This window comes from Calidris pugnax, unplaced genomic scaffold (genome assembly GCF_001431845.1).
Source record: "Calidris pugnax isolate Ruff unplaced genomic scaffold, ASM143184v1 scaffold5, whole genome shotgun sequence".
Taxonomy (NCBI): domain Eukaryota; kingdom Metazoa; phylum Chordata; class Aves; order Charadriiformes; family Scolopacidae; genus Calidris; species Calidris pugnax.
In genome coordinates, this window is record NW_015090814.1 from 503,248 (window position 1) to 515,520 (window position 12,273).

The following is a 12,273-nucleotide window of genomic DNA, read 5'->3' on the forward strand; positions in this document are numbered from 1 at the left end:
GATGTGCTTATTTGGCTGGTGGCCATTTTGCTTCAGAAGGTCCTGCATTAAAATCCAGCTACATTTCTTCATCAGACACCCAGAACTGAGAGCGACTCACACCCACACAACCCACCAACAGCCCAGAGATGAACACCTTTGCTTTGACTCCCGGTGTCAGGGAGAGGAACAGGTGGATGTCACTTCTCTCAGAAATGTGATGCTTGCACAGAGACTTTCTTCTGATGATGATTCTGAGTGAGCAACCAAAGCTCGTAGGTCACCAAAGCCAGCCAAGGGCTTGGTAGCCCCAGGAGAGCATCACATCCGACTGGTGGTCACACACTTTAGCCAGCACCACCTGTGTTCCTCCAGCAAGCCTCCAGGCCAGGCTTGCGCTGTGCCCAGAACATTTTGCAGTTTCTAATTAAGCCCTAAACTACTTTCAGCTTTGATGATCTTCCTGATGCTTTTCCCTCCCCCCACAACTAATTTTAGATGTTCATGTTCAGTGAGATACAGGAATAGAAGCGACTCAGCTTGCAGTCACCCTTGCTTAAGAAAGCTGGATATGAAAGTGTTTCTGAGCTACAGTTTACACCAAAAATCAGGACATCGAAGACAATTTAGCCCAGTTTGCTAGAGCTGGCTGCAAAGATCATAGCAAGTTCCTAAATTAAATCTGAAAAATAGCCTCCAGCAAATTCATGTCCCTTCCCATGCTGCCGCCTGTTCCTGTGACCCAAGCTACCCCTCCTTAGTTTACCATGGGACTTCCACTCTTCCTATTCCACCAGAAGCTCCCTCACCTAATCTGACCTAATCTAGAGCAAACTGTGGCACCACTGTGGCACACACACCTGGGCTTCTTCCAAATCAGCCTGTCAGTGCTCTTTGTATTATTATTTTTTAATTGCCTTTTGAATTCCTCTCTTTCTCTGCGTAGCTCCTCAACCAAGCCCCTGAATGAACCTGCTGTTTCTCTATCAATATAATTTATTAATCTTTTTTTTTTTCTCTTTTTTTCTGGATGGAGCCTCAGTCTGCACCTGAAGTGTATGAAACCCTTTCAAATCAACAGGGGCACAAAAAAAAAAAGTAGCACCCGGCTACGTTGTTAATCCAGCAGAGTCACTGATTCTGGGAAATTTTCTGTTCCTAAATTATTCTGAGCTGGTCCAGCAAAGGCTTTCTTGTTAAAAAGTAGTGAAGAAATCGCCCTTTTGCCCCAAGGTTATGAGTTATTTTGTTAGACCAGATGATATGACAGCATGATTCTATCAGGACAAATCAAAGTTTACTGAGCAAATCTGTGTTCTATAACCTGATTTATTGGTGCCATCTGCCAACACCCATGAACAGATGCTCTGTAGGACCTCACTAATGTGCAGTAATGACTGGGAGAAACCCTCTGCAAATGACTGAGTTTTAAAAGTTATTGAGGGTAGTGGGAGAGATAAAAAACGTAGTGGAAAATGTCTAGGAGAATGCATCCCAGTGTTCATTTTTCAATTCTATTTCCTGGACAGCCGTACTTCAGAGTGTTCTCATCTACATATGTGGGTATGCAGTGTAAAAATAAACCAAGCACTCATATTTTCCTGTGATTTTGCTCCAGTCCTTTGCCGCTGTGTGCTTCAGAGAAAAGAGAGCATTTTGGTGTGAGCAGTTACAGTCACAGCTCAAATCAATGAGTTCTTTCCGATTGCAAGAATTCTTTTTACGGTCATATTCGAGCAGGTCAACATTGCCATATTAATACCATTAATGCCTTTTTTTTTTTTTTTTTTAATGGTTTTTCCCTACTGTGTAGCTATTTCCAAGCCCTGCGTACTCTGAGGGCATGCCAAGGTAGAAGCAAACGAGTTTGCAATCATTGCCACCGGCAACATTAATTTTGCATTCCTGTCTCTTCGAAAACACAAGGGAGCAAAAAAAAAAAGATAAGGGAAAGATGAACAATGTGTCCAGATGGAGATTTGAAACGTGCCCGGGCTCAGAACAGGCACCTCGGGTGGTGAGTGGGAGCCACGCTGGCTCCTGCAGCCCCCGGGATGGCTCGGAGAGGCACAAGAACAGCCCAGTCCCGGGGTCCCTGCGGCCCCCAGCCCTGCCACTGCCTCCCACTGCCTCCTGCCCGTGGGGTTTCCCAAACTAAGCATCCACCTCTCTGGAGCTGCATTAAAATTAGAAGCTGAAGCTGCAGTGATGGGGAGGGGACACTTTATCTTGTCTCCTACCATGTCCTATAAGCTGTATGCTTATGCCTTGAGCAACCTGCTCTAGTGGGAGGTGTCCCTGCCCATGGCAGGGGGGTTGGAACTCGATGATCTTTGAGGTCCCTTCCAACCCAAACCATTCTATGATTCTATGCTCTGTCGGCACCAAGGGCGTTAGGTGACATTCATTCAAATGTGCTCAGGAACGTGTTTTTGATGGACACGACCTAGCCAATACCTGACAAAGTCGTAAAATCTGGGGGACAGCAACAACAACAACAATTTTCAACCACTGCCACTGTGTCAGAGCCTGGATCTGGATCCAGAGCTGGAGGAGGGGAAGCCCCCTTCCCTTACCGTGCCAATCCATTAAAATCACACACTCGCGGAAACTCTCTGTGGGGAAACTATCACCGAACTATTAATAAAATCTTCCTGAACTATTAATACAGTCTGTGGGAGCTTTAATCCACCGCCGGGACTGATTATATAAGTGCACAGGCATGAAGATGCTGATTTTATCCCCAGTTTAAATGACCTTTAGGTTTAAACAGTATTGTTTGTGATTTAAATCTGCCTGAATCTAAGGAAAATCATTTTCTTTCAAAGGGGATTATATTTTGATTTGCAGTAAACGGGCGAGTATGGTCGAGATTAAAGCGCATTTGGATGGCAGGATGTGTGTTTGCCTTTGTGATTGCGAAGCGTAGAAGTTATGAAAGGATTTTGAAAATATTTGTGTCACAAAATTCTGGTGTTCTGTAACCTAGAAATATGCCGTAATTTAGTTTTTGAGCTCAGGTCATTGGTCTATGAAGCCAATTCATGCAGTTCGAAAGGATTCGCTATGAGCACCCGGTTGGATTTATTCCTGATACTGGTATTCAAAAGATTGTTCTGCTTCTCTGCCACACTTTGGTGTGAGGAGATGCTGGAAGATCATCTTGATTTTTAGCTTTCAAGCAGTTCAGAACAACAAAAGAGTAAAAGGTTTTCGTTGCAAACTCATGCCAAAAGAAATAGATGTCATGAAGGCAAGAGCGGGCAGAAATAGTGAAAAATTGTCTCTCATTCACTTCATAGCTATCGCTCCCGAGCTATTTAGTGGAACATTATGTACCGAGGGTTTTCAGTACCAGACTCATTTCAATTCAGAAATTTCCCTGCACAGGAAGTCTGAGCTGAGAAGGGAAACAATGATCTCCGTAATGTTTTCCTCCCATCTGCAATCTTGGAGACACTTCTCCCAGCTGAAATGAAAGACGTATCGAGGCCTGTATGGATTTTGGGGTGTCTGAGGCAACTCCACTGAGGCACTCAACTGTTCATTTCTTTTTTTTCTTTGGGGATGGTGCAGAGGGGAATAACTGAAAACAGTAAAAGAAAAAAAAAATATGTAAAATTAAAAAAAGGTGAAACAGGCAAAAGAAAAGTCCCATCTTTAGCATCAGTTTCAACAGCAAATAACTAAAACCCTGTGTTTGAACAGTTTTCCCTCTCTGGTTAGGGATATTCCTTGCTGTAGTTTGATTTGGGTCCCAATGAAGAAGATCTGGTCTGACTCTGGAGTGAGCTGGCTGCCTAAGTCCATATCTGGAGTCTTTTCACTGTTTCTTCCCTGCTACTGCTGAGTAGCAAGTTAGCTAGATTAGCACTGGGTTGGATGTATTTATTCATGTCTGAGCAACATATTAATAAGCCCAGCCCAGTTTTCAGATAAAATGACAGTAGTGCCCACAAATAATTAGACTAATTCCTACGTGTTATCTTTTACTAATGCCATTGGAATAAAATAGCATAAACTCAGGACTGGGTATTTTTAACAAGGAATGAGGTTAAGAACAGGCTCCATGATCCCAGGGTCCTTTTCACAGTAGGCTCCAAAAAATGTACCTCATTATCAAATACACCTTCCCAAGGAATCACAAGACATGAGAAATCAAAAGAGAATTCCTAAAAGCAAAAGCTCTCCAGCAGAAAATCAATTTCAGCTACTTTCCCCTTGCCCCAGGGAAAGCAGCAGAGACACTAAGTGGGGTGTGGGAAAGGACTCATACATCTTCCTGGAACTGCGCAAGGCAGAGCTCCAGACGGGAGCTTTTCTTTCCAAGACAGCTCTGCTCTAATTAGGGACTTCTGCAAAATTGGTATGTTGCGGTTCCAAACAGTGTCTGGATGATTCCCATATCAAATTTCTTTGGTTTAAAAAAAAAAAAAAAAAAAAAAAACCCAAACAAGCAAAAAAAAACCAAAATGGCTTTATAGGTCTAAATCTTTTGCTTATTTATTTCACAAAATTGGTATGTTGCGGTTCCAAACAGTGTCTGGATGATTCCCATATCAAATTTCTTTGGTTTAAAAAAAAAAAAAAAAAAAAAAATTATGTCTTTGTCCTTGTTCTAATTGACAGCCTTACAAATGTGGGTGGACTGCAGGATGAAGGTCAAATTGACCTTATTGTGCTTCATAGAGTAAGGAACAAAAATTAGCAGAGAGTTACGCACACAAAAAAATGTTCTTTGGTTATTGTTTTTTTCCTGGCCATCATGCTGCCTTTTCAAGGGTCTGTGCATTTTCAGGTGTACCTTCAGAATGAAAAGAAAGCGATTGCCTATAAATAACACTTATGTGAGGGGCTTTCCTGTAACAATCTATTGATGTACCATACAGAATCTAGTGTATGGACTCAACAGTCTATGTTGGGTGGACATAAAATTCATCTTCTATATAGGAAATTACATCCTTCTCCTTAGTCGACCTTTTCCAGTTTTAACCTCTGGCTGGTTCCTGTAATTTTCAGCATTCAGACCTTTCCAGGTAATGTGGTATCATTAGGGCTGGTCAACATGTTCTAAAATAAACCATGTTCCCCCTTGGAAATTAATTCTGTCTCACTGAAGATTGTGATTAATATCATCCGTGCATTCTAGTGAGAAGAGAAAACAATTTTTCTCTTTCAGGCCAGTATAAATCTCTGTGTCTTAAAGTTATTCCCTTGCCTCCCATCGCTCATTTCTTTGCTGTCCTTTGCTTCAAACTCAGACTGTGTCTTCTACACTGACCTGTGCTTGCTGCTACGGTACAACCTGCGATGGCTGGGACAGCTTAGCCCCAAAGAGCAAAGGAGTCCAGAACTTCTACCCTCTCTCATACAGCTTGTGGGATGGCAGCTGCTTTGACAAATATAGAACTAAAACAAAAAAAAAAAGAAAGGCAAATATGGAGCATTCCAATATTTTTTAATACTATTTTATTTAGAATATTCTGTGAAAAGTTTCAAATCTTCAAATTTTCATTTCCATGTGGGAGGAAAGCAGCTGAATAGGTGAATTTTGTGTGAGATGGACGTTTTTTGCTCTGGTCTGCTCTAACCCCCAATTTTAGGTAGGGTAGAAAATCGCTTTGGGCTTCGCACTTCTATTTGGTCAATGTTTTTTCTAGGTGGGCTCAGATTCTCTGCAGCACAGCCCAGTTGAAGTCACTGCAACCTGCAGAGGCTCATACCAGTCAGAGCTGCGTCCCTAAACTCTAATAAACATTCCAGCAGTGATGGAAATACAGTCATCATGAAGTGAATGATGGCATGTGCCATCCTTAAAAAGCTCAGCTCATAGTTTTCTGGGACTTAAAATGGGATCGGTTGTTATTTTATGTTAATTTATGTTACACTGCTTGGCCTCCTGTGTGCTGGCCTGACCACTCACTAGTCTTGCACGGTGTCCAATATTGAGATCTGTAATGATTTCAGGTAAACTGAATTGTAAACTGCTCGTACTACTGGATAGCAAAAGAAAAAGGTATCACTTAATGCTTGTGGAGACTCATAATCATGACCCAAGCATGGTTTAAGATGACTGCCAGGGCAATCCATGGCCAGTGCTAAAGAGGATGGAGAGTCCTGACAGTCCGACCTGGGTGGTGAGAGGTGGTGGGACACCTCATCTGGGAAACCGTTAGACCTTGAAGCCGCACAGAAGCTTTATCAAGCAGGTGTGTAGGGGGACTTTCCATATCATCTCACAACTCCACCCCATGTCCCCACCAGCTGTGCTCAATCTCTGATGCTCCAGAGGAAGGTGAGAGAAAGCCCAAGGATACCCCGCGCTAATTGTGGGGGGAATAAACCTGCCTGAGTCCAGAAGTCAAAGCCCTTGAGGAAGAGACCTGATTATGCTCTGTCCTTATACTGTGAGCTGTAGGGGTTAGGAGCAGGGGCAGGGCAAGGACGGCTCCATCAGGATCTCCCTTCAGGAGGGAGCGACAGGCACCTCTCCTCTCGCTGGAAGCGCATTTTCCCTCAGGAGCTGCCGTTCTCCCACCATTTAAGGCGCCGCAAAAAAAAAACCCTGGGCTCTTCCCCTCCCGACTGACATTTTGTTAGATGAGAGCGTAGGTACAAAATACCCACCACAATATTACAATAACCTTTAAAGGCATGCCAGCAACCTCCTCTTTCATTAAAGCAGGAGGCGATAGCAAACACCTCCCCGGTGGGACGCTACCTGCATGCTAATGCCCGGGGTGTTTGTGCACAGCCAGTTTCCATGGTGCTGTCTCTCTCTCTTCTCCCCCCCTACACCTTCACTTATCAGCCTTTCCCACCCATCCTCCTCCCTGGAATAGGCTGCTGCTGCTGCTGCTCGCTCACCCCGAAAGGTCACCCATTGTAATGATGATTTTAGCTGGGGTTGGGGGGGAGGCTGGGGGGGCCGGAGGGTGAAAAGGTGAGCTGTGCCCAGCCATGGGCTGTGCGTGGGAACCAGAGGGGCTTGCCTTGGTGCTGCACAATGGGGAATGGGGAAAGCTTCCCCTCCAGGGAGCGGGGCTCGTCGGCCCCCTCTCACCCCCTCATCCCAGCCAAGTCGGGTGCCCTGATGGAGTTAAAAAAACGTTCAGGCTGGAGAGCCCACTTCAAATCATCAGCAGTTGATGCGTGGAGGGGAGAAGGGACTGCGTCTGCTAACACGGGCAACTGATGCAAACGTTTCCAGGCATCTTTCTTTTTCCACCTCCCTCCTGCCCCCCTCCTGGCCAAGCCCAGTGCTCGTTTGCAGATGGAAAGAGGCAGGCTTCATCCTCTGGACTTTCATCCTACTGACTGCCTGACTAAAAACACTGCATCTATTAACTGCCTGCCCTCCTTTCCTTTCTTTCTGTAGGACAGCTTTCCTGCCCGTTTTGGAGGAGTCCATTTTGTCAACCAGCCCTGGTACATCCATGCCCTGTACACACTAATCAAACCGTTCCTCAAAGACAAGACAAGGAAAAGGGTAATTAGACGGGGCCGGGGGGGGCGGTGGGATAGGAAGCTGTAAAACTGGAGTAGCTGAGTAGCTGCCCGCTTTCTTCCTTCTTTTTCTTTCTGCATTTTTCATATGGCCTCAGAGAATTGCTGCCGTTATTAAAACTTAGAGTTTGCAATGGTCTGGCTTGGATCAATAACTCAGCCAGGGACCAGAAAGCTGTTATCACTAACAAAGTGTGGATATATTTTAATGGGACATGCTGAGGGACAGAGAGAATTAGTAATGTGGAGGGATTATCAGACCAGGCTGAGGTCACCTGCAGTGAGGGTAACTGCAGCTCAACCCTTTTTGTGAGAGTAAAATTTCCTATTTTGTTCCTTCAGCAAGTTGACTGTTTTCACATGGTGGTAACTCACTTGTTTCTACAAAAAAATGCCTGAGGGCTGTTTGCTTACACTGCAGAAGAGAAACCCGTGTGAACTGTGGTCATCTTGGCCGTTTGTCCTCTGCAGTCTATGAAATAACCACTGGACCATCTCTCAGGAGGCCCCAGAGCCCACACCGGGGTGTCTCTGACCAGGCAGGACAAGGGTCGTACCAGCCTGAAAGCAGAGAGGGATTAGAAAGACAAAAGTCACCAAAGCAGTGCAAAGTGGTGACACAGACCCCTGGGAAAAGTCAGTCCTGAGGCACAGGGCTGGGTTACCCTCTCAGAACTTGAGGACCTTCTTTCAGTAAGCTGCACTATCTCCCTTTCCTTCTCACCGCTCTTCATAGAATCATAGAATTGTCCAGGCCAGAAGGGACCTCCAAAGGCCATCTAGTCCGACCTCCCCACAGTCAGCAGGGACACCCCCAACTAGACCAGGTTGCCCAGGGCCTCATCGAGCCTCACCTTGAATATCTCCAGGGATGGGGCCTCAACCACCTCCCTGGACAACCTGTTCCAGCGCCCAACATGGAAGCCTATGCCCTCTTCTAGTAGTAATAATCAGTTATTATTCCTGACTTGCACATTCCATGATCTGGTACTTAAGAAAGTGAAAGTGTTGTGTGCTGATAATAAGTGAATTAGGATTTTCAGATGTGTTTATGGTGACAACCTGATCTAGTTGAACATGTTGAGGGTTGGACTAGATGATCTTTATAGGTCGCTTCCAACCCAAACTATTCTATGATATTCCATGATCTGGTACTTAAGAAAGTGAAAGTGTTGTGTGCTGATAATAAGTGAATTAGGATTTTCAGATGTGTTTATGGTGACAACCTGATCTAGTTGAACATGTTGAGGGTTGGACTAGATGATCTTTATAGGTCGCTTCCAACCCAAACTATTCTATGATTCTATGACAGCCTAATTCCACAGCTGCACACTCCAAAGCTAATTTCCACCCCTCCTCCTGCCCGCCCAGGCCAGCCCTGAGAGCTTCAGAACTTCCCACCTGGAACTGCAGCATCAACTAATGATGCTCCACACCTCATTAGTGCTGGTATTATTGTACTTAATGAAGTAAGGAATCGATGACAACTTTAAACTTTCTTTTCATTTTGTTAAAAGATCTTTCTTCACGGTAACAACCTGAACAGCCTCCACCAGCTAATACACCCTGAATGCCTGCCCTCGGAATTTGGGGGGACCCTGCCTCCCTACGACATGGGGACGTGGGCTCGGACATTGCTCGGTCCTGACTACAGCGACGAAAACGAGTACACCCACACCTCCTACAACGCCATGCACGTCAAGCACGCGTCCTCCAACCTGGAGCGGGAGGCCTCGCCCAAACCCATGAAAAGGTTAGTACAGCCTTTGAAATCGTCTCTTATTTGGCTTTCCAGTGTGGTTTGGCATAAATGGAGCAGGAATGGCTCCTCTGGCTCGGAGAGAGGCTGTGACTTGGCAAACGTTGATGGAAAGGAGAGCTTCACCCTAGACGGTGGTCACGGTGTGGCAGGAGAAAAGAAGCCTCTCTATGAAACCCTAATTACTCGTCTGATTACTGAGAAGGAAAACAAGGGGAAATTAATGAGCCCCTGCACAGAGCATTACAGAAAGTGTGTCAGAATCAGATGCTGTTCTGCACGGTGTAGTGGGGCCGGCAGCATCACGTCGGTGCTGGTTTTCCTATTCCTTGTTGCTGCTGTGGTGCTGCTGACCCCAGTTGATAACGGTGAGGGTTTTACCTCCTGGGAAACACAGTTTTTGTACGATGAGCACCACTGCCCTCTAAAGGGAAGATGGGTTAGTCTCCTCCCGCTGCTTCTGCTCCATCTTTCTCCATCCTGCCCTGCTAAGGCAACAGAGCTGCTCTTTTAAGGTCTCTGATTTTAGAACTAGTGGTTGTGCATTCAGCTCTGAATGTTTTACATTACACCTCTGGAGGGTATTTGCCCTGATCACCAGGATGGGCAAGGAGGGCTGGATAGCTGGCACAGGGTGGTGGGTGGCACAGCAGAGCCAACACCAGCTGCAGGGAGAGGTGGTTCCCCTGCAGGAGTGTCACATCTGTTCTTGTCTCCGCACCAAGCTCCGTGAAACAGCTTTGGGTGCAGCTCCCAGTGATGGTTCCACTCTCTGCTGCCACTTGATGAGCGCGGTGCTGGCAGGCGCGGCGTCACTCCGCGTGACAGCGAGCGGCCGTCATTTTGTCACAGCAGAATCAGAGCTGACAACACAGACGAGCCATAATGCCATGCAGTTAATTTGGAAAGTCTTTCATCTTCAGAGGAAAAAAAAAAGAAATGCGTTCTTGATTCACAGCTCCCTCCCAGGTCAGAGGGATGCTGTGATGCTGCAGCTGCAAAGTGAAGCCTGGTGCTGGAAACACTCACACGTGCAACCGACATTGAATGTTGTGAGTCCCATGACTCCAGGGACCAGGAGACCACAGGGCTACGAGCCTTTGCAGGGTTGCAGTAGCCAGGGCATGAGGAGAGGTGGCCATCTGCATAGTCAGCAGTTCGCACTACTGACTGCCAGCCCAGACTGGGAGCCAGGATGAGTTTTATAGAGCCTGTCCCAGATAATTGATTTTAAAACATCTTTTTTATTATTATTTTATTTTTTTTTATATTATCAGTGGAATGCACTGAGTGATTTTAGAAAGATGCTAACTAAATATTCCATTATAACATATATAGAAAGCGTACAATTTACGTAGCTTTATTGAAAGAAATCTGCAGCTTTTAAAGCTCCGAAGTGTTAAGAGCTGTTCACAGGTAAATCTTTGCTGAGGATCAGGTCCTTGGCTGCAAAGAAGGGAGGGATTTACCCTGCTCTCAGGGGAGAACCTCAGCTTGAAAATTAGTTTGGTGCCAGAAAACCCTGCCTCGAGGCAAAGCCTTCTTTTATAATCTGTTCACTAATACAAAAGTGCATTAATACAAATATGGCGAGTGGATGAATCTAATTTGTCATGTTGCCCCTGGGCAGACTAGATCTAACTTTTAGCCTAATTTCGTTACTCGGCGGTTAAGTGAACCATCTGATCTTGTACCCCGTGGTCATTACTAGCTGTTAGAGGTGAAAAGTTCACTGCTTCGACAGATTTTCCCCTATGAGTGCTTGCTTTGATTCTTCTTCCCCTGAAATTACGTTTTGGCCTAACTTGAGGTAAAAGCCTATGCTTAGAAAGCATAATTGTGTGTTTTATTAGATTTATTAGACCAGATTTATGTCTAAGGCCTGTGAAAAGGTCTACAGAATTCTACCAGCATTACCTGTCTTTATATATTCCCCCCTCCTCACCTCTTCAGGTTCATAGATCTCTAACACAACGAGAGTCTCAGGCCATGGCTGAGATTCCTGGATCCTCCAGGGAGGCTTACACCAGGCATAGGTGATCAGGAGCATTAGTTTTCATCTTAAATATAATTCCCTCACAATTGCCATAGCATTTTTTTCCTGGTTTTCTAAAGAAATTTTGCACTTCCACTAAAAATCTCTCCTCTGCTCCCCTACTCACAGTGTAAAAATCTTTAAACTCCTGAGTAAACATGACAATTTTGTAAGCGTTTCCATGTTGAAAAGTTGGGTTTAACAAAAAATGTGGCTGAGCGTTTCTTTATGACATGCATTCCTCTGAAAGGGGTAAGTATATGAAGACTGAGACTTCTTGGATTTCTGTAATTTAAGGACAAAAAAACCAGTTATGGATCTTGTCCTCTCTGACTTCCCAGATATCACTGCAGGTTTGCCTGCCCAAATATAATGTCTAGCAATTTTCAGATGCTGAGAAATCAAACTAGGAATTATAAGTCTGAAAGAAAAATGCCGGGAAATGGAATCAGACAATAACTGACCAAAATATCTTTGTAGCTGCTTAATTAGGAAATGAATGCAGAGGGGGAGAAAGAGGGCATTTTCAAGATGTGCCTGAGACCAAACTGAAGTCATCACCTGAAAATTAAAATAGATCTTAAAAATGCAGACCGGGAGAAGATGTGGTATCAAGCAGGAGTGGGAGGGAGTGAAACTGGAGCATGTTCATGCCCCTACATTGGCTTCAGGACTGACAGCAGTGCTTTGGCTCCTGTCACCAGGGCAGATGCACATAAATTGAAGTTCACCTCAGAGTTGTGAGGAGGGTGAGGAGAGCTAAGAGCAAACTTTTTCCTCAAGAAGCTATGGAAGTTAATGGTTTGTTCAGCCTCACAGAGCAAAGGTTGAAATGGGTATGATCATTCTCTACAAATACAGGAGGGAATAAAAACTGGTGGAAGAGAAGAGGTATTTGAGAAAAAGGACAACTTAGGCATGAGATGAAATGGGTATAAGCTGACCAAAGTATACCCTGGCTGCAAATTAGAGGAGTAGGTTTGCTACTGAGTTA

General features: G+C 45.0%; 1 protein-coding gene across 1 annotated transcript in view; it reads left to right on the plus strand.

The window, feature by feature from the left end:
• Nucleotides 1-12,273, plus strand: part of CLVS1 (clavesin 1) — a 107,340-nt gene that overhangs the window by 75,234 nt on the left and 19,833 nt on the right. The window contains exons 3-4 of the mRNA XM_014939631.1: nucleotides 7,358-7,468; nucleotides 9,003-9,238. Coding sequence (XP_014795117.1) covers nucleotides 7,358-7,468; nucleotides 9,003-9,238 — 347 coding nt within the window. The remainder of the gene's footprint in view (nucleotides 1-7,357; nucleotides 7,469-9,002; nucleotides 9,239-12,273) is intronic.